Genomic DNA, 21,988 nt, shown 5'->3' on the forward strand with positions numbered 1-21,988 from the left:
ATGCCTTCAGCAGGGAAGGAAGCAGCGGGTGGGAGGGAGACAGGACCAAGATAAGCCCCGTGGAAGAGTCTGTGAGGTGGGCCCTTGGGGTGTGGTGGGGACCCTGTCTATGCCCCTCTGATGGCAGATGGGCACTGTGACCTTGGATAGGCAGACCAAATGCCAGCAGGTAATGGCAGTCTGACGGGGTCGCTGTGTTTTGTTGGAACAGGCCCTTCCTGCTTCCTGGAACTCACACAATGTGAGAGGGTCGGAAGATACTCTGTCAAGTGTGCGTTCCAAGAATCTGAGCTGCTGTGATTAAGAACTCTGGAATATTCTTCAACACAGATCCTACCATTTTAGGATTTGATTTCGTCTCAGCACCCTTTCTGCTCTAATTTCCCCAGGAGGAGAAAATGGTCTCGGAACTGGAGCTGGACACAGAGGAGCTTTCACTGAAGGAGTCCCCAAGGCTGTCGGATACCACATCCCTGACCTAAGCATTGTGTGGGTGGGTTGAGGAGACAGCTCTTTTGGTCTTGCTGTGTGACCTTGGCTTTACCATCTGTAGCAAGACGTTCTGTCTAGTCTGACCTGATGGGGGCCCTCACTGGCCCTACATCCCACGCCCTCTAATAGGGGCAGCCAGGCAACAGGCAGAAGTATGTGTTGGCCACAGGAAGAATGTAAGGGGAGGTTGCCCAATGGGAAGGTCGCCACTGGATGCTGAGCTGAGGGCATCGTGAGATCATGATGTCTAGGCCTCCTGACCAAGAACCTCCAGGGATGGGATATCCTCCAGGTTGTCCCCTGGGCCAGATGCTGTTCTGAGAGTCACATACAGTGTCAACTTGCCCACTTCCTATCTGCTGGACAAAGGGAGTGAAACCAAGGCAGAGAGGGGAAAGGGAGCGGACTGGTCCAAGACTGAACAGTGTATCCAGGGTAGGCTCAGACCAAGATCCTACTTGGGGACATCACCACTTTCTTGACAAACAAGAAGTCTTGGGGGTTAAGGGTAGAGGAAGGTGTATCCAGAGCTGAGTTTGGCTGACTTGTTTTTTTTTTTTTTAATTGCATACTTCCTGAAGCGCAGGCAAGCAAGGCCTCAGCCTGGCTGTCCACAGACTCTATGAGCTAGCTACTCTCTTGGGTGGAAGTCGGTGGCATGGTGGCACGGTGGCATGGGCAGTTCTCTCTTAAGAAAGAGAGAGAAACCTGCATCTCATCACCCCAGCCCATGCCCAGGAAGGAACGGAGGCAAGAGCCTTCCTGGCAGAATCCCAGGCTCATCTTGAGGAACATGGACATTGGGGCCCAGACATGGGGCTTGTAGGCTGAACATGCTTGGGAGCCGGGAGCTTTTCCTAGCACTGCTAGCTTCCCATCTGGGATATCCCCAGCTAGGATACAGGCTGAGAAGGGACTTGGGGTCACCAGGGCTCCAGAGGAATGCAAAGCAAGGAACAGTGCCCAACAGAGGCCTCTTTCCCTGACCCAGCCCAGAAAGAATCCCGACTAGTGACTCTGTCCTGTAACTGTCTCCCCAGCACCGCTCCCACACACCCCACATGCTGACCCCACATCACACGAGGGTCCCCTTCCTCCGTGAACCTCCGCCCCTCACTACACAGGACCCTGCTGCCTTTCCTCCCAACAACCCACTGTTTTGCTGGCTGGGGTGCAGCAGGCAGAATAGGGAGGGGGATGTGGGAGGGAAGGAGGGGGAGTTCACCTCCCCCAGCTGGTCAGGCATTTTCCCACCCGCTTCCGGCCACAGCAAGCTTGGCCCCTCAGGTCCCTGCTCCACCTCAGTTCTGGAGTCTGTGGGAACCAGACAGTTCAGTCAGGCCAGCCAGCTTGCTTCCTCCAAAGCCCCAGGGGACATGCGAAGGGAGGAGGGAGCAGCAGAAGCAGAGGCTGAAGTCAGAGAAGCTGCCCAGGGAATGGCTTATGGCAGAGACTAGGCAACCTGCCTAAGGAAGGACAGCCACTCGGTGCCACTTCATGGGACAAAAGGCCTCCTGGGCTCTCTAATGAAGACTAAAATGGGGGCACACCAACACCTTGGCCCTCTGCCTCACCCCATTAGAGGAGCCCAAGGTACAGGAAGCCTTTTGCTTCTCTTCCTGGTGGTGTTGGAGGTGACAGTGAGGTCTTGGGTCCCTGTCTGTTCCTCTGGTGGGTGTCAAGCAAACCGCCACGTACCCTATTCTACCCAGGAGAACAGTTAGAGCAGGGCAAAGCTTGGAGCTCGGCTCTCTCTGCTCAGTACCTAGGGCAGCCATGGGTCCCTGCCCTTCCCTCAAAGAAATGTGTCCACAAAGAGTCACCCGAGGGGTGAGGTGGCTTAAGAGGGTAAAGGCCCCTGAGTTCAATCCCTAGGACCCACATGGTGGAAGGGAAAACCAGCTCCTACAAGTGTCTGACCCCCCCCCCCTGCATACACACACAGTCACAAATAAATTTAATACAATTTTGGTGCAAAAAGTCATCAGATCTCACCCAGGGACCCAGGAGAGGTCTCATTACTGTGGCGAGTTCAAATAAAGACAGGCGCTGCCTCTAGACCTTGGATCCCCAGTTGCACAGGGTGAAGTGTAACTTATCAGCTCTGGAGTTCAGAGGGTCCCTCCTCCTCTGCGCCTGGAGCCAGCTCTCGACTCCACACCTTCCCTCAGACCTGCGTACCCTTTGCTCTCTGCCGCTCCTTTGCACATCCCCTGGAGGTGGGGTGAGCACTGAGCCTCAGTTTCCCCCATTGTAAATGGGGTTGACAATCCATAGGACCCAGATGAGATGACAGAAGCAAGCCCGGGAGGGCATGGCAGCGGGCATGACAAGGCTGCATAAGGAGAGATTCCAGCTACAACCATGGGTGGGAGGTAGCCTCATAGGCCAGCTCGGCTTTCCCATACTCTGTGGATCTTGGCTGCATCTCCCTCCGCCTGCCCTCATGCCCTACTTTCCCTTCCTGGGAAACTCCCCAAGAAAGTCCCCAGCAGGATAAAGCCTCAAGCGGGATCTTTCCAGGCAGCTCTCCACCCCTACTGTAGTGCCCCCCACAGACCCCAGCATCCTGGCCCTTAGCCCCAGTCATACAGCAGGCAGACCATCATCACCACACTGGCTTTATTAGCCCTGAGAAGCACAGAGGACATCTCTCGGGCCCCATTTCCCCTCATCCCAAGTTTGTCAGGAGGCCCCCCCCCCCCCGGGACCTGGCTGATCGCTCACTTCCGCCTTCTGATCTTCAGTCCTTGGCCTGCCAGGGCTGGGTCCTTGCAGAGTACCCGAGGTCCTACAGCCAGCTTGAGTCTGAAGGGAATAGCAGACAGAGGCCCTACAGAGGGGCTGCTGCAGGCAGTCACTCGAAGAAGAACATTCCCGGTGTCCGGTAAAGACATGGGGGTAGCCCCAGGGGATAGCCGGAACCTCCCTGGACAGGGAAGCTCCCAGCCACCCAGGGTTCCTTGGAGTCAGCTGGCAGGGGCAGTGGGGCCCGGTGAGAGGCTGAAGGAGTCGAGGGTGTAGGGGTGGGGACTGCAGAGGCCAAGAGGTGTTCAATGCCTGGGTCAGTCCCCATACAGAAATTCAGCGTCTGCATCCGGCACTGGTAGCTGCTCGAGGTACCCTCAGGAGCCACGCCAGGTGTGGGGCCCTTGCCGAGACTCTCAGCTTCAGAGAAGGCAGCTGAAAAGCCGAATGCCGGGCACGGGGAGGGTGAGGTGGCTTCGGAGAGGTCCCTCGGGCCTGCAGACTTGGGCGAGCACATCTCTTTGGATCCCGTGGGCAGCTGAGGTCTGGCGTCACTGGTTGCCGGGCGCATGCTGGCTGGCAAAGACCCCATCAGACCCCCAAAACTTGAGCCCTTGGGGTTTGGCACCTCTGGTGGGAACGAGCACAGCCTGCCAGCTGCAGTGTTGGGTGCTCCTGGGTCTGGACTGGTGGCTCTGAGGGGCCTGTGGTCTGCCTTGCCAGGGCCCTTCGTGCCCTGGGCACCTGTGCGCTTGGTGAAGCGCCTGCGGCGGCGGAGGAAGCTGCCGTGCTGGAACATGTCGTGGCACTCGGGATCCAGGGTCCAGTAGCTGCCCTTGCCTGGCTTTCGGTCGTCACGGGGCACCTTGACGAAGCACTCGTTGAGAGACAGGTTATGGCGGATGCTGTTTTGCCAGCCCGGCCGGTTGTGTCGGTAGAAGGCGAAGCGGCTCATGATGTAGCGGTAGATGCCGCTGAGGGTGGCCCGCTGACCTGGCGAACTCTGGATAGCCATGGCAATCAGGGCTATGTAGCTGTAAGGGGGCTTGGTGGGCTCTGCAGAAGGAGCCAAGGGTCCGGGGGATGGTTCCTGCTGCATGCTGGCGGTGCTGCTGGACCACAGAGCCAGGCACGGCATTCGGGGCCGGTGATCTGCAAGGGCTGCCCAGGCTGTTAAAAGACCTACTGGCCCAGCCTCCCAGCCTAGAAAGGCAAAAAGAGGTGGGCCCACCAGGCTGCCCTTCCCTCCTCTCTCACCGCCCTTGTCAAGTCTAAGGAGGCGGGCAAGGGAGGCCAGCAGTCGGAAGCTGTGAGCAGCTGCAGGACGAAGGGGTGGGAGGGCAGGGACAGGCCCTGAAATTGAGTTAGACAGGGGCAGGTAGGCAGTCAGACAGACAGACAGACAGACACACGCACACATGCAGAAAGAGAGAGACAGTAAGCATACGGAGAGAGTGCCAGCCACAGAACAGGAAAAGAATGAAGTAGACAGACAGACAGACAGGCAGGCAGGCAGGCAGGCAGAACTTCAGGGACACAGGTATGGCCCAAGGTAGAGCAGGGGAGAACAAGGAGAGAACTAAGCAGAGTCCCTGTGAAGTGAGAAAAGCTACAGTGTTTTCTCACGTACCCTAGTTCTGGCTTTTCCTCCTCCCTCCTCTGCAGCTTCCTTCCCATACTCCGGAGCCCTCCTGGCCACACTATTCCGGGCCTGGCTAGTAGATTTTGGAGGACTTCAGGACCCTTGAGGACTTTGCGCAAGCCAGTTCCCCTGAGCCCTGTTGCCCTCTAGTGATTGGTGTGGGTAGGACAGCCATCTGGACAGAGCCTCAGCTTCCGATCTCTACAATGGAACTGCTAAGTTGTCCATGTCCACATGTGCTGAGGACACAACAGGATCCCTTAGGAGGCAGTGTCCTGGGAGAGCCTGGCGTGCGTGCATGCGCGTGCGTGCATGCGCGTGCGTGCATGCGCGCGTGTGTGTGTGTGTGTGTGTGTGTGTGTGTGTCTGGATGTTCTGTGAATTCATGCTCTCCTAACCTCAGCCTGGAGCTGGGGTACAGCAAAGGCCAGGACAAAGTCAGCCCTTTCGATGCACATCCCCAGTCATCCCGTTTGTGAAGGTCAGGAGTGGGGACCCCAGCTGGAAACAGGCTGTGAACTCCAAGAGTGTAAAGACCATATTGTTTTGCTCTGTCCCCCGCATCCAGCACAGGGCACTGAAACACAGTAGCAAGGCAAGAAACATTCCCGGAATGACTGGGAAAAACCCAGTGAACTTCGGTCCTTTGTCAAATCATATCACTTTCTCCATACAGATTGACTTATGGGCTGGGGGTGTGGTTCAGTGGTAGAGGATATGCTGAGCACAAGGCCCAGAGTTTGATTCCCAGCACAGAAAGAAAGGAAGAGAGAAAGAAAGAGAAAGGGAAGGAAGGGAGACTTACTGACATGTTATTAAAAGAGATTTATTTTAAGGAGATTTATTATGTTGGCATCCAAAATAAGGATCCTATAAATAAGTCCAGATGGGGGGGGGCTACCCAACTCACAAGCTGAGCAGAGACTGGCTTCCCCTGTGGCAGCACCGGGCACCGAGGCAGTCCTTCTCCCACATTCTGGGTGGAAGTCATGTTCAGTCTGAGTCACAAAGACCAGAGAGTTGTACAGAGTGGGAGAGGGGGGCTGGAACTAGGGCAAGCTGGGACTAGGAAGGATCAGTGAGAAGCCATTGGAAGGCGTAGGAGAGGAGGAGTGATTCACATGAGCCGCAAGCCTCTCCCGGTCTAGCGGGCCTGCATGGTCCTCACCAAAGCACAGGCTGATCTGGTATTCAGGCTCCGAGTGGCCATCTTATAGGTTGGCCTGCAGTTCTACTGGCACAGAAACTATGAAAGCAGGGCCAAGAACTTTGCATCCTACCCGGTGCCCATTTAGTGCTCATATTCCATGCCACATCCCTTGTGCCCTATGCCCACTTCTGTGTCCTTCTCCTACCTATTCCAGGCCTGTCTCCTCCATGCTCCAGGGTCTATGTCCCTTGCCTCCTGCTCCTATGATCACTTCGTGTCTTTGTGCCCAATCCTTTGCCCACTGCTACCCACCGATGCCTGTTTTGTGCCCAGGGTCCCCGATGCCCACTTTAAACATGTGTCCAAGTCCTGTGCGCTCCTTTCACCTCCCAGGACCAAAGCTGCTTCTGCCTACGCCCCCTACAGGCCTAAAAGGAATCTGTTACCAGACCTGATACCCATATTCTTTCTCATCCTTGGTGCCTCTGTGTGGAGTCTTGTTTCCAAGCGGAGCTCACTTTGAGCCCACCCTCCCGGGTCCACAATCGCAAGTGCGCACTTTCCACTGTCCAGGCCACTGTGCCCGTGTCCCCGGGACACACGGTGGGCCTTGCCCTGGAGGAAGCGCTGCGTGTCCAGCAGCTGATAGGTGCGTTTGCTCCCTGGTTGGGCCCACAACACAGACTTTGAGAGAACACGCCCTCGGGTGCCACCCACAGCAGCACGTCGCTGCACCACACAGGCCCGCATCAGCGGTTCCTGGAAGAGAATTTGCTCTATGCCAGCGGGTAGGTCCCAGGAACAAGCTGCAGCCTTCTGCCGAGCGCACGGTGGCTTTGAGCCCAGGGGTTGCGCTGTAGAAGGTCTGTAGAAACAGTGGTAGTCTGGAGACTCATTCTGTACAGTGCTCTTCTAGCGTGCCCTGGGTTCCATTCCCAGCGCTGCATACAGCCAGGGGCGACTAAGGAATGCTGGCAGCTGGAGTCTTTGTGCCCCTTCTTCCCTAGGGCAGAGCACACCAATTAACTATCCAATACCAAGTGGTAAGCCCTGAAGATGCATACATGTAAGTATACATTATACAGACTGAGCAGGGTGTACTTACGTGTTCTTATGCATTTAAGCACACACACACACACCACCACCATCAATATAAAAACAACAAAGAAAAAAAGAGGTCATGAATTAGAAGGAGAGCAAGAGGGGGTGCACGAGAAGGCCTGGAGGGAGGAAAGAGAAGGGGGAAATGACGTCATTATACTATCTAAAAAATTATTAAAAATGAGCTGGGAGTGGTGGTGCACACCTGTAATCCCAGCACTCAGGGAGGCAGAGGCAGGCAGATCTTTGTGAGTTCGAGGTCAGCCTGGTGTATAAAGCGAGTCCAGGACAGCCAAGGCTACACAGAGAAACCCTGTCTCAAACAAACAAACAAACAAACAAACAAACAAAAAACCAAAACTGGGTATGATGGCACATAGTGGTAATCCCAGTATATGGAAATTAGAAGCAGGAGGGTCAGAAGTTCAACATTCTCTGCTACACAGCAAATTCAGGCCAGGCTGGGCTGTACCAGACCTATCTCAAAAACAAAATAACAACAACCCCCCCAAACCCCCAAAACTAAACAATCCCCCCCCCAAAAAAAAACAAACTAGTTTAGTGCCAAGGACTTTGGGAGGCATGATCTGCGGTCTGGATTCCAGGAGCTTCTTCCAGTAGAACATTTTTTTTTTTTAAGATTTATTTTTACTTATGTGTCTGTGTGAGCGTGGGCCGAATCTGTGCAGGTGCCCACAGAGGCCAGTAGAGCCCATCGGATGCCCTAGAACTAAATTACAGGTGAGTGTGAGCCAGCCCCCATACATGGGTGCTGGAAGCCAAACTCCCATCCTCTGGAAGAGCCAAAAATGTTCTTCATGGCTGAGCCATCTCTGCAGCCACCCCTGCAGAGGTTTGAACTGTGGCAGTCATCGAAACAAGGTCAATAACTCAGTGGCTCCCTTCCATCAGGAACAGCAACACAGGTCTGCCCTGAAGGTTCAGGTGAGGGGCTGGGCTTCTGTACCAGGTCCTGAGAGCTGGGCCTCTTGTAAGCTCCTGCTGTGGGGCGGCTGTGACCTGCTACTAACAAGTGGTGGAGCTCAGGCAAAGTTGGGAGCACAGATTATCAGTGTGAGGTGTCTGATTACAAAACGGGACAATGCTGCCTCTGTCACATGAAGGGAGCTGTGAGAATACTTAGGTGGGCAACCAACCGGCACCAGTCAGGGCCTCCAACATTAGCCTTGTGGCTTTGGCCTGCTGGGACTAGGTGCTTTGGCTAAGAGGTAGAGGGTAGTTGTCCCCACACCTAGGTCCTCTCCAGTTCGGCAGTTGGTCAGATGCAGGGACCTTCAGAGTCCTTACCAGGGTTTCTGAACTCCTCAGAGATGGCTGGCCTCTAGGAGTATCTGGAGTTCTGCGCCTGGTACCCTGGGAGGGAGACCACTTCACCAGGGTGCCTCAGACCCTCGATCTAGGCCAGAGAGGAGACATGAGTAGGTGAAGAGATCCAGCCTTTGCTGTGGCCAGGCAAAGAGCTTGGGATGCATTCAGGAGGCTTCTGGCACCCTACAGGGCCAGTGCTTGTCCTTTTTCTATTTATTTGTTTGCAGCTGATCTGGGCATCTGAGAGGGCCAACTGTGAAGATGGGAGAGGAGAGCAAGGTCCAGAGGAAATGCCAGGGTAACTCCACCTGAGCAGGGAGAGAGAGAGAGAGAGAGAGAGAGAGAGAGAGAGAGAGAGAGAGCGAGCAATGGGTGATCTGAAGGCCAGCTAGGACAGACGGGACATAGACATTTCAGAATTTAAGACCCTTCCACGTTGGAGGAGAAGAAAGCGTTAGTGAGGGAGGGTATCTAGAGGCTGATAACGGTCACAGGTAGACTGGATGCTGAAGAGCCACTAGAGTCATAGAATGGGAGATGAGGACAGAGCAATGAGCCACAAGTGAAGGGGACAAATTAAGGAGCGGCATTCACAGGGATGACGGTTAAGAGACAGCAAGGAGGAGGCAAGCAGACATGGAAGAGGGACCAGTGGGGGATCTGGGTCTGGAAGGCAAGTGGGGCACTGTGGACCTCTGGGTACTGGGGAGGAGAGGGTGTGGAGCAAATAGGCTTGAGGCAGATGGAACTGAAGGCAGGGCAGGTTATGGGGACAGACAGAGAGCCAGGCTGATGGAGGGGAAGGAAGGATGAAACTAAGCACGGTGGGAGAGCTGGAACAGAGGGCACAAGAGACAGGGGGATGAGGTGATAGCTAGAGAGGCTGGGGCTGCTTTCAGTCTTGGCTGACATTTCACCGAGCTGGCTGGGCTGAGGGGTTGAAAGGACACACTGACCTGGTCTGTCCTGCAGGCTGGCTCGCTGGCTTTCCTTGGGGGCTCCTGGGAAAGGCTCTCCTTGTCATAGAGAGCTTGAAGCTCAGTAAGCATATCAAGCAAGGATGGGCCCCAAGAGAAGCCTCACATCAGAGCTAACCCCAGAGAGAGTGACCACGGCCCACTGTCCATTCTCACATAAGTCCAGTTTCCTGCTTTTCAAGTACTGTTTACCCATGTGGAGTTCAAGGGCAGGGAGGCGGGTACCTGGGTCCAGTTGGCTGTACTCTTGCATGTCCCAGAAGTCCATACTCTTGTTTCGGGCACAGAGGAGCCAGGTCTTCTGGTTGGAGGGCTCCTCCTTGTCAGAACCTTTCAGGTGCCTGCCCTGTGCACAGCCAGGCCTGAGGATGAGGGGGGGACTTGAAGACGAATGACCTGGCCTGGATGGGGCTGGAGCCACGAGAGCGATGAGGGACCTCTGGACACCTCGCATCCAGAGGTGTCCTCCCCTTTCTTTATTTCATCCCTTCCGAGATCCTGTATTCTTTGACTAGAGTTGGGAGTTAGATGGAGCCCAAGGTGGAACAATCCTTGCTCTCAAGGAGCCCCTATGCAGTAGCCTCCGGCTTATGGCTGGTGGAAATAATAAAGTGATGAGAGTAGACGTATTGAAGACAGATGGCCACTAGTCCCTACAATGCCTTGTTCAGTGCTTTGCATATTCATTCTGGATGAGGAAAAGATTGCTTGGCTTAACAAAAAAAAAAAAAAAAAAAAAAGGAAAAAAAAGAGGGAGTGAGATGACAGGATATAAAATAGCAGCAGATTTGCCGAACGCAGAACCCTGGGGCCACATCATTCCCGATCGCCACAGGGGACGGAGGTGGTGCTTTCAGCTCTTACCACCGAAGACAACAGTACCGGAAATCCCCATAACCAGCCCGAATATGCACAAAGAACTTAGCACGGGCACACCGTCACAGCCTATTTACTCATTGTATGGAGGATACTCTAACTCAAAGACAATTTGGGCTCAGGGCAGAGGGTACCATGATGAGAGTGACCCTTGTTTTGTTCACCGCTGTGGCTCCAGGGACTAGGCAGTGCCTGGCATGAAGTGGTTGCTCAGCCAGCATCTGTCAGATGAACTGAACAGGACTTTAAGGGAGAGTAGAAGGCTGTGAGGTAGAGTGACGTTTCTGGATCAGCGCTGGCAAAGTCCTGCTGCTTGTGGAAGGACATGGTTGCATTCAAGAAACAGTGAGCAGCCTGGGCCTGAAACCGCTGGCCATGTGTGTCTGAGAGTGTGTGCGTAGCTGGTTCTCTTGCTCAAGGTTGTTTTGTTGTATGGATCTCTGCTAGGTTCCCGTGAGGGTCACGCCGTTCTCACCACACTCCACACCCTTGCTTTGTGCTGCCCTGTTTAGAGCACTGCTGCAGATAAACCGTGGCTCTGTTAGCCAATGTTAACTCCTGAAAACGCCCGCCTCGTCCAAATTTTCCTGGTGAGGTATGACATGCCTTCCTGCATCAGAAATAATAGCACAACACATGCACAGGGCCATGCACACACACACATACATGCACATATGAACAGTTACACACGGGCAGAAAAAGCATGTCTATTTAAAATGCGGTTTTGCAATAGAACTAACGTGAAGGCAGTGTTTCTTATTTGCTCTTAACTTCTAGGATTTAAATTTTTTGTCAAGAGCCGGGTTGGGTATATGCAGCTCAGTGATAACATCCATGCCCTCCATGCCCAGGGTCCTGGTTTCAATCTCCCAGCACCACCAGAATAAAAGCCAACCAACCTGCTTTCCCCCATTAAGCACTTATCTGAAACTGGCTGCTTTGCAGAAACATCACGCTTGGACAATGAGGTGACGGCCTCTGAAGAGGGGCAGCCTGTGACCATCTCATCAATAGAAAGGACCTTGGAGAGCCAGTGAGAATGTTTGGAGTAAGATGGATTCACCAGGTGCTGGACCACCCTGGTGAAGGCTGGAATGCCTTCTCCTTTGAACTTGGCAGCTAATGGCATTATGAGCTGGAGGGACAGAGGCCAGATGAAATGAAGACTAAAGAGGCTGGGAGTAGTTAACCAGAGGACGTTGTCTAACTGTCTCAGGAGAGGGGGAGCTGGAGATGACTTGGGTGTTTGTGCTGACAGTGGCCTGGTGTGCACCTGGGTTGCTTGTGGCTCAGGGACAAGTTTTAAAACCCCCTTTAGAGAGGCTCATTTCTGAATGTTTGTGATGCCTGAGCAAGGGGCATCCCTATAGGAGGGCCCTGAAAAGAAGGCTCCCGAGATGCTGAGGTTAGCCGTTTTGGGGTGAGAATTACAAGAGGGGGTGCCTTCTAATTTCTCTGTGGGGTGAGAGGAGAGGCTCCCAGAAGGATGGGGAGGTCACAGGTAGCGGCAGCCTAATGTTAGGTAATGCCAAGAGTCTGTGGAAAGGTCCTCTTTTATATTGGGGAACACTACACTCAGCCTTGAGGCCACGTGGATTGTCCAAGGTCCCAGCTTATGGGCTGGTGCTACTCTCCACCAGGGCACTGAGGCTTTGTGAGTTCATGGCCTGGTCCTGGCCAGGCTTTTTCAGGACCCTGCTGCACCCTACTGAAAAAACTGCTGTACCCTGCCTGTGTCTCATAGGTAACCCCGCTGAGCTACAGATTTCCAGGGGAGGCGGAAGACGGTCTTCCCGAATCCTCCCAGCACAACCCTTCCTGGTTTCCGCTTTCTATATATGCTACCAACCGGTCCTAGAGACGCAGAGGACCTCTGGTTCCTGCCATAGATTTCCCGTGAACAGGATATTCCCTAAGCAAAATGCTAGGGATGGTGCGCTGGCCGCGCATGTGTGCATGTGTCAGGGAATTAACCAGGTCACCTGAATGGAGCACAAACACGTGAAAGTCAGTGTAGGCAAAGTTTTGCTTTTTCTGCATAGTTCTTTTACCCCAAGGCCCTTTTCCTTTCTCCTCTCCAGGTGGCCAACTGTGCCAGAGCCCAGCAGACAAAGATGAACTCCCACAGTGTGGAGGGGTGCTCTGGCCAGGATTCTGTGGGTGAAGGCAGTCTCCCATAGAGGAGCAATCTTGCTCCACCACCCCGATTCTCCTAGCCCACCTGTACATGGCCTCCTTTTTGCTTCGTCTTCCTGAGACTATCCTGCTATGTTACACGGTGGTCTCTGATTCCTGGACTCCAGCATCCCAAAGCCTCAGCACCAGCTACCTGGTGGGACCACGCTGGGCCCGGCTGTCAGTCTTTTCTCTAGACCTGGATGGTGGACGCTGGACAGGGAAAGTGCTTCTCAAATCTATTCCTGTCGCAATTGGGAGGCAATGAGTGGCTTCAAAGGCATACAGGTGACCGCCACGCTGGACCCTAGAGAAGCCCAGGGACCAGAATGCTGGCCAGTCCCCACTCTCACTCCCATGCAGACACTTCACAGGCTGAGCTTGTCCCTTCCCATTTTGGAATTGCCAAAATGAGTGACTGTTCACCCTCATGCTGGCCTGGCTGAATCCTTCCCCATTGGGTCTCAGGACCTTTGATTACTGCTGTTAATTACCTGTCATTAAATACCTGGCTCTGTAGCCCCACCAGGAACATTGAGGACCCAAAGCTGCCTGTCTGTGGCCCCTTACCACCTCTTGAGAACCTCCCAGTGGGGTCTGCGATCTACTGAGTGCACAAGAGCATTTTCGCATGGATGTGTTATTTGGGGGTGGCTGTGTTTCGGAAGCGGGGAGGTTGAGACGGGGGTCTCAGCGTTTAACCCAGGCAACCCTTCTGCCTCCGCCTCCTGAGGGTTGCCCTTTAGACACGCACCGCCACACCCTGTTCTAGAGTCTGTGCTTTTTATTATAAATATTTGCAGTATGAAAGATGTCGAGTCGTTCAGGTTGCCCCAGCCCTTGCTGTGTATGTGGTAAACTGAGGCTCTGAAAGGAAAAAAAAATCTTCTAGTGCAGTGACTAGTCCAGCCAGCAAGGCCAGAGGTGGGGAGTGAGGTCTCCCCTTCACAAGCACCCGTGGGAGGGTGTTTTTACTCCTCCTCCTCTTGGTTCCATATGCCAGCAGCTGTCCCGTGATACTTTTGCAGCCACAGTCCATTCCAGACTCAGACCTGTGAACTCCAGAGGGGACACAAAGCATTTCATGTGATTAACAAGAGTAAGAATTAGTTGTCCCTTTATATTGGTGAGTGGTTGGTTCCGGGACACCACTGAATGCTGAAATGCATGGCAAATCCTTTAAACCAAGGGGTGGACTATTTACACAGAGCCTGCAAGAATCCTACGTGCCTTGGACCACCTCTAAAAATACTTATGTCGGATCTGAAGCAAATGTTAAGTGCCTGATGTATTGTTTAGGGAATAAGGACAAGGAAACCAGTCTGTAGATGATTAGTATAGATGGGATAATCTTCCCATCTATACTCTAGTTGAGGTTGGAGTTTTAGAAGCCACTCTGAGGTGTTCTGTCCATCCAAGCAGCCCATTCCTGTGTGTCAGAGGGAGCCCTTCATGTTTCTAGATCACAAAGAGTAATTAATAAAGAGAGGGGGTTCTGAGCTCACATCCCAACCCCATCTCTTATGACCAGCCTCAGTTTTCTCCTCTGATACACGGGACACCTTCAAGGAGGGTAGAATGAAGATCGTCTGAGCTGCAGTGTTTAGGACCGCGGCCACATCCTCAGCCGATAGCACTTGCTGTTGAGACAAGGTGTGTGGAGGTGATACTCGGGCCAGGGAGCTTCCAGAAGGATCTGGGACATTATGCCAAAGGGCTCGGTTTTGTCTGTAAGTGATGGGGGCCACGATTTTGTGTGTTTTTAAGATGAAACGGCCCTGGGGCAGAACGGTTGGGGGGGGGTGCCGCCAACCATCCGGGAGGCTGCAGAGAGGCGTGGCGCCCTCTGGAGAGCCCAGCCTTTTTCCTCTCCACCCTGTCCTAACTCAGAGCTCCCACCTGCTCCGCCTACCCACCCCCACTCCCAGTCACATGGCAGACGGTCCACTCTCTTACCCCTCCTTTTATCTGGTGTCTTCCACTGGAAGCTCAGCAGTATACCTCGGCTTGCTCACTGCAGTGGCTCCAGGGCCCAGCACAGCACCGGGCACATTGTATACTCAATGAACACTTGAATGAGGAATTGGAGATTGCTGTGGTTACACCCTTCGCTCAGCTCAGTGCCTCCCCATCCGCCACCAAGCCACAAGAGTCTACTGAGTGATAACTACTTTAGCTCTCTCAGCTCTGTCCCTCCAGAGGGTTACTTACTGCTTTGCTGGATTAGTAACCTTAAAAGAGAAAGAGAGAGAGAGTTCTGCCGCCCCCTGCACCTCATGGGTCTCTCTCTCTCCAGGAAACAGCACACCAGGAGTTGCTTCCTCCTTACCCTCACAGCTGGGAATGACCTGCCCTAGCTGTGTGCGCCTGGGCCTGCTGCCTGACCTCTCTGAGCCTAGGTGTTATCCCTGAGGATAGAGCCATTTCAGACAGTAAAAGATGATGTGAAGGCAACACCACCAACTGGACCACAATGGCCAGTTATTTCTGTTCAGAGGAGTAGGAGGAGGAAGGATTGGAGAAGAGGAAAAGGCCTCGGGAGGTGGTGGTGGGGGTCCAGAGCAAAGGGGCACAAGAGTCCATCTGTGGGGAGATGGGAGGGAGGGCTGGTGTCGTAGAAGGGCATGGTCTTGGAATTCAGCTCTGCACACCCGTGGACAACGGCGCTTCCCAGGGCCCCTGGAAGCTGTTCCTGCCCTGCCTCCTGCAGGCTCCCAAGCCCAGGCTCTGCGGAATGACCAGAGGCCAGGCAACTTCTGTGTCTCTTTAATCTCCTCCAGGCCGGTCCTCCAGGCCGGTCCGCCAGGCCGGTCCTGCTCCTCGCCCGTCCCGTCGGGGTGGAGGCCCAGGACCCCTCTCCAGAGCTCAAGGACTAAGGCACCAGGTGGCTTGCAGCAGGCCGGCCGAACACAGACTCACAGAGGGGACACCGAGGACGGACGCAGACAAGCGTGATGGGCACGGGGCAGGGGCTAGGTTCCCACGGGCTCTGGCTGCATCCCGGCCGGCCGTGGGAAGCCCTAGCCGCCCGAGGGAAGCCCTAGCCGCCCGAGAAGGCTGCGGCGTCAAGACGGGGCGGAGCGGCAGGCGCGGCGGCGCTCACTTGTCGCCCTTGCGCGACAGGCACCTCGGGAGGCAGGAGAAAGTCTGCTTGACGCGCGCCAGCAGCGGCAGCGGCCGGTGGGCGTCCCGCGGCGATCGCGGCACCAGGCGCTGCAGGGTCCCCTCGGAAGCCGAGGGCGCTGTGGCCGACGTGGCCGACGCGGCCGAGGTCGCCGAGCCCTGGCGACAGCGCTTGCAGAGAGGGAGCAGCGTGCGCAAGTCCTCCTCGTCCCGAAAAGGGCTGTCCCCGAAGCGCTCCTCCAGCTGCCGGCGAAGCTGGGGCGGGGAGGGGAGGGGGCGGGGGTCCAGCTGCCACCAGGATGCCACCTCCACCCTTCCCCGTCTCCCCACACGTGGATCCTCCAGGCGCCCCTCTGTCTCCGTTCGAAGACTTTCCAACCCTCACCGGGGCGCCCCGCCTCAACCCTGAGGATCTAACCTCTACCCCTCGGCAGGACATATTCCAGATGCGCCCGCTGCAAACCGCATTGAACCGCGTCCTTGTCGCTAGATTCAAAGACACCACACACCCGGGGCCTCTTCCTTGTTTGGTCCTGGCCTATGGCAGCCTTGCCGTCCCCACTGCCATCTTCCCAGTTATTCTCACTGATTTCTCTCCCTCTCCCTCCTAGTTAGCTGAGTGGTTTCAACCTGATTTTTTATTTTTCTTTTCTTTTTTTCTTTCTTTTTTTTAGTCTGATAATTTCATGTGTTGTCTCCCCAGAAGTGTTAAGAGAAAGGACTCCTTTGGCCTCAGAAAGACCCTGGGTAGAACAGAACACAGACCCTCAAGTGGACAAACCCTGAACTGTTCTGTGTTAGGAACACTTGTGTTGGTCACAGTCTGGTCTAAAAGCATCCAAATTCTCAGTTAAAGAGACAAACAAAACAAAACCTGAAAACCCAGGCTAGGTGTGGTGGCCCGGGTGCAATCCCAGTGCTTGGAGTCTGAGGCAGGAGGATCGTGAGTTTGTGAGTTTGTGAGCCGAGTGAGAGTGGAGGCAGGGGAAAGGCACCGCCTGCACCCCATCCAATGGGTGCTAAGATCAAGGAGAATACAGGCTCCTCGGCCTTGCGCAGCCCCTACCTTTTGGGAGTTTCCCCAGCCAAACTCCTCAAGCTGCTGCCTAAAGCCTGGGTTTGGGTTGGCGATGGGCCGGGTGGCCTTGATGGCTTCAAGCACTTCCCGCCAGCCTAGTCCAGTCACCGTCATCACATAGGCGATCACGATGGTGGTACTTCGAGATATACCTGCAAAGCTGGATCGGGGCAACCCCAGGCTTCAGGACTTCCCGCTCCCTTCCATACGCCCTTCCCACCCTGGAGCCTCTCCACTCTTGTCCAACCACAGGGAGCCTGCCTTCCTAGCTTCAACCTTTGAGTTGTGACATTTCCCTTTGACCAGTACTCTCTCTCTCACACTAAGGGACTGGTGGAAATATCATTCATCCATTCAACAAGCTTCCCTTGACCATCTTTTTGTTCAGGTCCTGGGTTAAGGAAAAAAACCCATGATCTCTGATGCCCTGGAGCTTACAGTGTCGTTTGGAGAAACAGCTGCTAACCAAAGCAGCAATTTCAGATACCGATGAGCGCTTGAAGACAAGGTGAGTCTGGGGTTTGAAGAGGTTTCTTTAGTGGGGGTGGGAAGGGACATCAAACCAAGCCAAGAATGTTGAGGGCCGGGGACCGCAGGTGAATTGTGGAGTGCATGCTTGGTGTGTATGAGGCTGAGTTCAATTGCCCACACCACAAGATAGAACAAAAGATTCTTAGGTAGTATGTACAAAGATCTTGAGGTGGAAGGCGGGCTGGTGATTGGGGAAGGGCAGGGTAGGATGGCTAACTGTGGGGAGAACCAGCTCTTAAAAGAGCTGGTCCCTTGGCCCCTGACAGACCATCTTGGTGAGAGGTCATGGGATGAATATTATCTTTGGGTCAGGGACACTGGGGGAGACTCAGAGTTCTAACCCTGCACTCCTGCCTCAGAGGCCTGCAGGGGAGGAGAGAAGCTAGAATGAATGGGTTACCTCAGTGACCCAACAGCCCTGTCAGCATTGTAAGACCTAACCTTCATTCCCCACTTTACAGATAAGAAGATGGAGTCTCAGGGAAACAGCTGCTGGGCTATGGCCATCCAGCTGCCAGGAGTGAGCCTCTGAGTGGTCTGTCCTGATGAGTGATGGGCTGTCAGCACTGTGACAGGCCGGAGGGGACCTGCCCCGCAGGCATGCACATGAGGAGGATGCCTTTCGGAACTCACCAGTGCACAAGGCAGTTACCCCCGTTGAGGCGGCAACAGTGGATAAAGTTGATGCATTCTTTGAAGTGTTTTTTGCTAGAGAAGAGAGCGACAGGAGAAGGAGTGCTGGGGTGGGGCAGGTTGCTCGGGAGCTGTTTCCTCCCCATTTACGGACAGCAAGAGACAGAGAACCCTAGGTCCTCAGTGCAGCCAGCATGCATGGTGAATGGAAGGAGGCAGCATTGCAGGTAGGGAGAGAGGCTGGCTACCGCCGAGGCAGGTGCCTCTCCAGTGGGTAGAGGGAACAAGGGCATGAAAGTGGGGAGAGTGGGGGTGCCATTCTTCTGGGGTCTACAACCAGAGCATCTGGAACAGTGGTCAGCAGTGGGCTGGGAGAAGAGCCCCAAAGGGCAAGGCTTCAGCCTGGGTCCGTCCCAAGCTCCTGTACCAGTGCTAGTAAACCAGACATGACCCCTGCAATGACCAGGTCCGTCCCACATCCTCCACCGGGGTCACCTCATTTTTGCAAATCTCCTTGACTCATCACCTCCTGCATTTATGTAGCTGAAGGTCAGAGAAGACAAGCTATTTTGCCAAGGTCACACAGCAGTAAATGCCAGAGCCTGGCTACAAACCAGGTGTCTTAACTGTAAGCCAGTATGCAAGACACGGCTGACCCTCAACTCTGCTGTGCACCTGGTCCCAAGAGACAAGACACTTTCTCCATGTCACAGGGGAGGAGGCTGAGGCCCTGGAGAGAGTTGATGAGGGACATTCTGCAAGGGCATGGTTGAAACAGACCCAGTCTGGCTCTGGGTGCCCCATGACAGCTTTTTGGCCTGAATACTCTACAGCCTCACTCCCACCCCAGAGGGCATCTCTCTGTCAGCTCTTGACCTATCCAGGGGAACTTACATGGGTACCTCAGGAGTGTCAGCCACTGAGATTCGAAGATAGGTGATATCCTGCAAGGATGTAACACACACTCAGATGGTGGGCCCTGCCTGCACCCCTCCTCCAGCCTGAGCTGCCAAGGTCAGTGCAACCCCAGCCCATTCCTGACCCTTCTCTGGACCGCGATTGTTTTCCTCTCCCCAAAGAGCAGGGCCTGCCAGCTCTGTGCAGATGGTGTCCTCACCCACAAGGACTTGGAAGCTGGGAAGGTACCTCTTTAAGGGCCTGTCCTCCAAGTGGGGATTGCAGAGTTACACAGGGAAAGGGCAGAGCTCACTGTCTTGAAGAGTATGAAAGTATGAAAAGAACAGTTAGGCATAGTGACTGCCCATCTGTAATCCTAGCACTCAGGAGGCTGAGGCAGGAGAATTATGAGTTAGAGACCAGCCTGGGCTACCACAGTAAGTCTCTGACTCAAAGGACAGACAGACAGACAGAATGCACACAATAACACCAACATCAGCGAGCACAGCTTCAAGAATTGCTCTGACAGGCTTGGCTTCATGCTGAGGTATTCACGCCAGGGTACCGAGGCTCTTTCTGCCCATGTTTTCAACCCCTCACTGCGTTTCTCAAGGATCTCCCTTAACATTTTACTACTTCACATGACTTTTTTTTCAGGTGCCTGGCCTGCTGCTGGCAGCAGCTCTTGAAGGACACAGGATTTGTCCTCTTGTGCCCATGGAGGCTTGTCCCATGTCCGTCTAACATGTCCAAGGTCACGGAATCCCTTGTTGTCTGTGGGATCTGCACTTTCCCTGTGCAGTGTGTTTGGCTGTGAGCTTGCCTGGCAGCATCAAACCCTGTCTACTGAACTCCCTGATGGGAGGGACAGCTGCTGGTGAGGTGTCGGGGCAGGGCTCTTTTTCTAAGCACTCATTCTGTAACAAACACGTTAATAACTTGGAAAGCCTGCCCGTGCAATCTGTTCAGACCACCTACTCCAGTGCTCCAGAATGAGGCTGCCCTAGAATGCAAACTCGGACTCCACTGGCCTGGAAATTTCTTCACGGACAATGAAAGTCATAGATTATTGTCAGCTGCCCTTACAGACCATCAAATCTGAGAGGTGAAAAAGCTGAGTCCCTGAAAGGGAGAAAGGCCCTGCCAAGGCCATCACAGCAAGCTTGTGGTAGGCTCTGTCATTGCTTTTTTGTTTGCTCATTAATTTAAAAGATTTATTTAATGTGTGAGTGTTCTGCTTGCACGTGTGCAAATGTGTGTTGTGTGTGTGCCCGGTGCCCTTGGAGGTCAGAAGAAGGCATCAGATCGCTCTGGAACTGGAGTTACCGTGTGAGCTGCCATGTGGGTGCTGGGAATCAAGCCTGGATTTTCACAAGAACAAGTGCTCTTAACCACTGAGCCATCTCTCCAGCCCCTAGAGCACCCCCCCCCCCCTTTTCTTTTTTCTGCTGGTGTTTCGAGACAGGGTTTCTCTCTGTAGCCTTGGCTGTGCTGGAATTCACTCTGTAGACCAGGCTGGTCTTGAACTTACAGAGATCCGCCTGCCTCTGCCTCCCAAGTTCTTGGATTAAATGCATGTGCCACCACCACCTGGCTTTTTTTTTTTTTTTTTTTTTAATTTAAGATCTCCTGAGCCTTCTCAACTCTGCAGTAGCTGTAGTAGACATGGAACCTAATATAAGAGGCTCTCTTCTGGGAATATATATGTATATGGATACATGAAAAAAGGCATGTGTGTGTATATATGTGTGTGTAGCTATGCATGCACATATGTATGCATGGGCGGGGTAGCTACATACATTATGTGCATGTCTGCCAAGGTTAGGTGTCTTGCTCTATTACCCTCTGCCTTATTCCCCTGAGACGGGCCCTCTCCCAGAACCTGGAGACGTTTTTCAGCCTGGCTGGCAGCCAGCTGCTCCCAAAGGTTCTCCTGCCTCCACCTGCTCTACCTCTGGTGCCAGGGTTACAGGCACATATGGGCATGCCTGGCTTCTATATGGGTGCTGAGGATCTGTAGAAAGTGCTCTTAGACACTGAGTCATTTCCCTAGCCTGGGATAAGAGCATTTAAAGCAACAACTTATCTTTTATCAGTTATACTTTTCTGAACATCTATATGTGTCTCAGAGGCACTCAGTGAAGTTCGTACTATTGTAAAATTTCCATTTACTATCTGGGGCTCAGCTTGTCTTGTGTAAAGTTCACAAAGAGAAAAAATGGTCTTTGGACTCTAGTGCCAGTGGTCTGAGTTTTTTTTTTTTTTTTGGTCCTAAAACCATCTTCTCTTCCTTAGGACTCCATGAGAGCAGAACCAACCACCCAATGGGAATGTGCCTTGCAGCATGCGGAAATGTCTTCCACATCTGGCAGGCCCTCTGGACCCTCACTACAGCCCTCTGGGGCAGCTGGGCTCAAAGGCACTAAAGAGCTGAAGTCACAGTGCAAGACACAGAACCTGGGAGCGTCTGTTTGGAATCATCTCGATACTTGGCAATTGGAAGGATGTACAGGTCAGTGCAAAAGGGATTAATATGGTACCTGCATTTTAAGGTCTTAATATTCAGGATTGATACGAGACCTCTAGGGTCAGATGGACTGTGTTCAAATTCTAGTTGGCTAGTGTCTTCACTGTATGACCTTAGGTGAGTTCATTTACTCCTGTGGCCTCAGTCACCACACAGGGATGATAAAACAGTCCGGTGCGGAGGCTGGATGAGCCAGCTGGGGTCGAGATGGTAGTCCAGGGACTGTGGCTCAGGGAGAGAGCATTTGCCTGGGGCATGTTTGACACCCTAAGCTAATCTCCAGTACTAGAAAGTAGGGATGGGGTGGAGGGTAGCCCTGGACCTACAGCTCCCCAGTCCCCCAACCCACCAGCCCTGGAATGGCGGGTTTGGGGTACCTGCAGCAGAGTTTGGGGTGATTCGTGGATAGAGATGATATGTGTGATCTTATTCCGGCCCAGCTGATCCGGGTCTTTGGCGTCTGAAAGAAACAGGGCACTTGAGCCAAGTTGGCAGGTGTGACTTATGCATTCCTAAGGACCAAGTGCAGCGATAGCAGGTAGCCAGCTTGTCTCCTCACCCCTCCCCTTCCAGCTTGACCCACCAGCTCTGCTCTCTCGCGTGTTCCTCCCCGACACCTACCCCCGGGGGCACCCATCAGACATAGGCTGGTGTGCCTCAGCCTAGAGCTGCTATCCCCATCCCAGACACCTATCCTTAGCACCCCCCC

General features: G+C 53.8%; 2 protein-coding genes across 2 annotated transcripts; both read right to left on the bottom strand.

Annotated features, from left to right (window-relative positions):
- Positions 1 to 3,191: 3,191 nt before the first annotated feature.
- On the bottom strand, positions 3,192 to 5,047 carry Foxs1 (forkhead box S1). The gene has a single exon (XM_055617958.1). The coding sequence runs from the start codon at positions 4,658 to 4,660 to the stop codon at positions 3,350 to 3,352; it is 1,311 nt and encodes a 436-aa protein (XP_055473933.1). The 5' UTR covers positions 4,661 to 5,047; the 3' UTR covers positions 3,192 to 3,349.
- A 10,194-nt stretch (positions 5,048 to 15,241) lies between these two features.
- On the bottom strand, positions 15,242 to 18,794 carry Dusp15 (dual specificity phosphatase 15). Its single transcript, XM_055618024.1, has 3 exons — positions 18,750 to 18,794; positions 16,680 to 16,851; positions 15,242 to 15,868 (listed from the first exon to the last, which is right to left on the bottom strand). Exons 2-3 carry the CDS (start codon positions 16,803 to 16,805, stop codon positions 15,590 to 15,592), a joined length of 405 nt encoding a protein of 134 aa, XP_055473999.1. The 5' UTR covers positions 16,806 to 16,851; positions 18,750 to 18,794; the 3' UTR covers positions 15,242 to 15,589.
- Positions 18,795 to 21,988: the final 3,194 nt, after the last annotated feature.

This window comes from Psammomys obesus, unplaced genomic scaffold, assembly GCF_907164565.1.
Source record: "Psammomys obesus unplaced genomic scaffold, mPsaObe1.curated_primary_1811, whole genome shotgun sequence".
Taxonomy (NCBI): domain Eukaryota; kingdom Metazoa; phylum Chordata; class Mammalia; order Rodentia; family Muridae; genus Psammomys; species Psammomys obesus.

Coding starts and splice junctions, on each gene's coding strand:
- Foxs1 (XM_055617958.1), bottom strand. CDS start 4,660: ATGTGTGCGTGTGTCTGTCTGTCTGTCTGTCTGACTGCCTACCTGCCC.
- Dusp15 (XM_055618024.1), bottom strand. CDS start 16,805: ATGACGGTGACTGGACTAGGCTGGCGGGAAGTGCTTGAAGCCATCAAG. Junction 15,869..16,679: donor GCTGGGGAAACTCCCAAAAG/GTAGGGGCTGCG, acceptor TCCCCGCCCCAG/CTTCGCCGGCAGCTGGAGGA.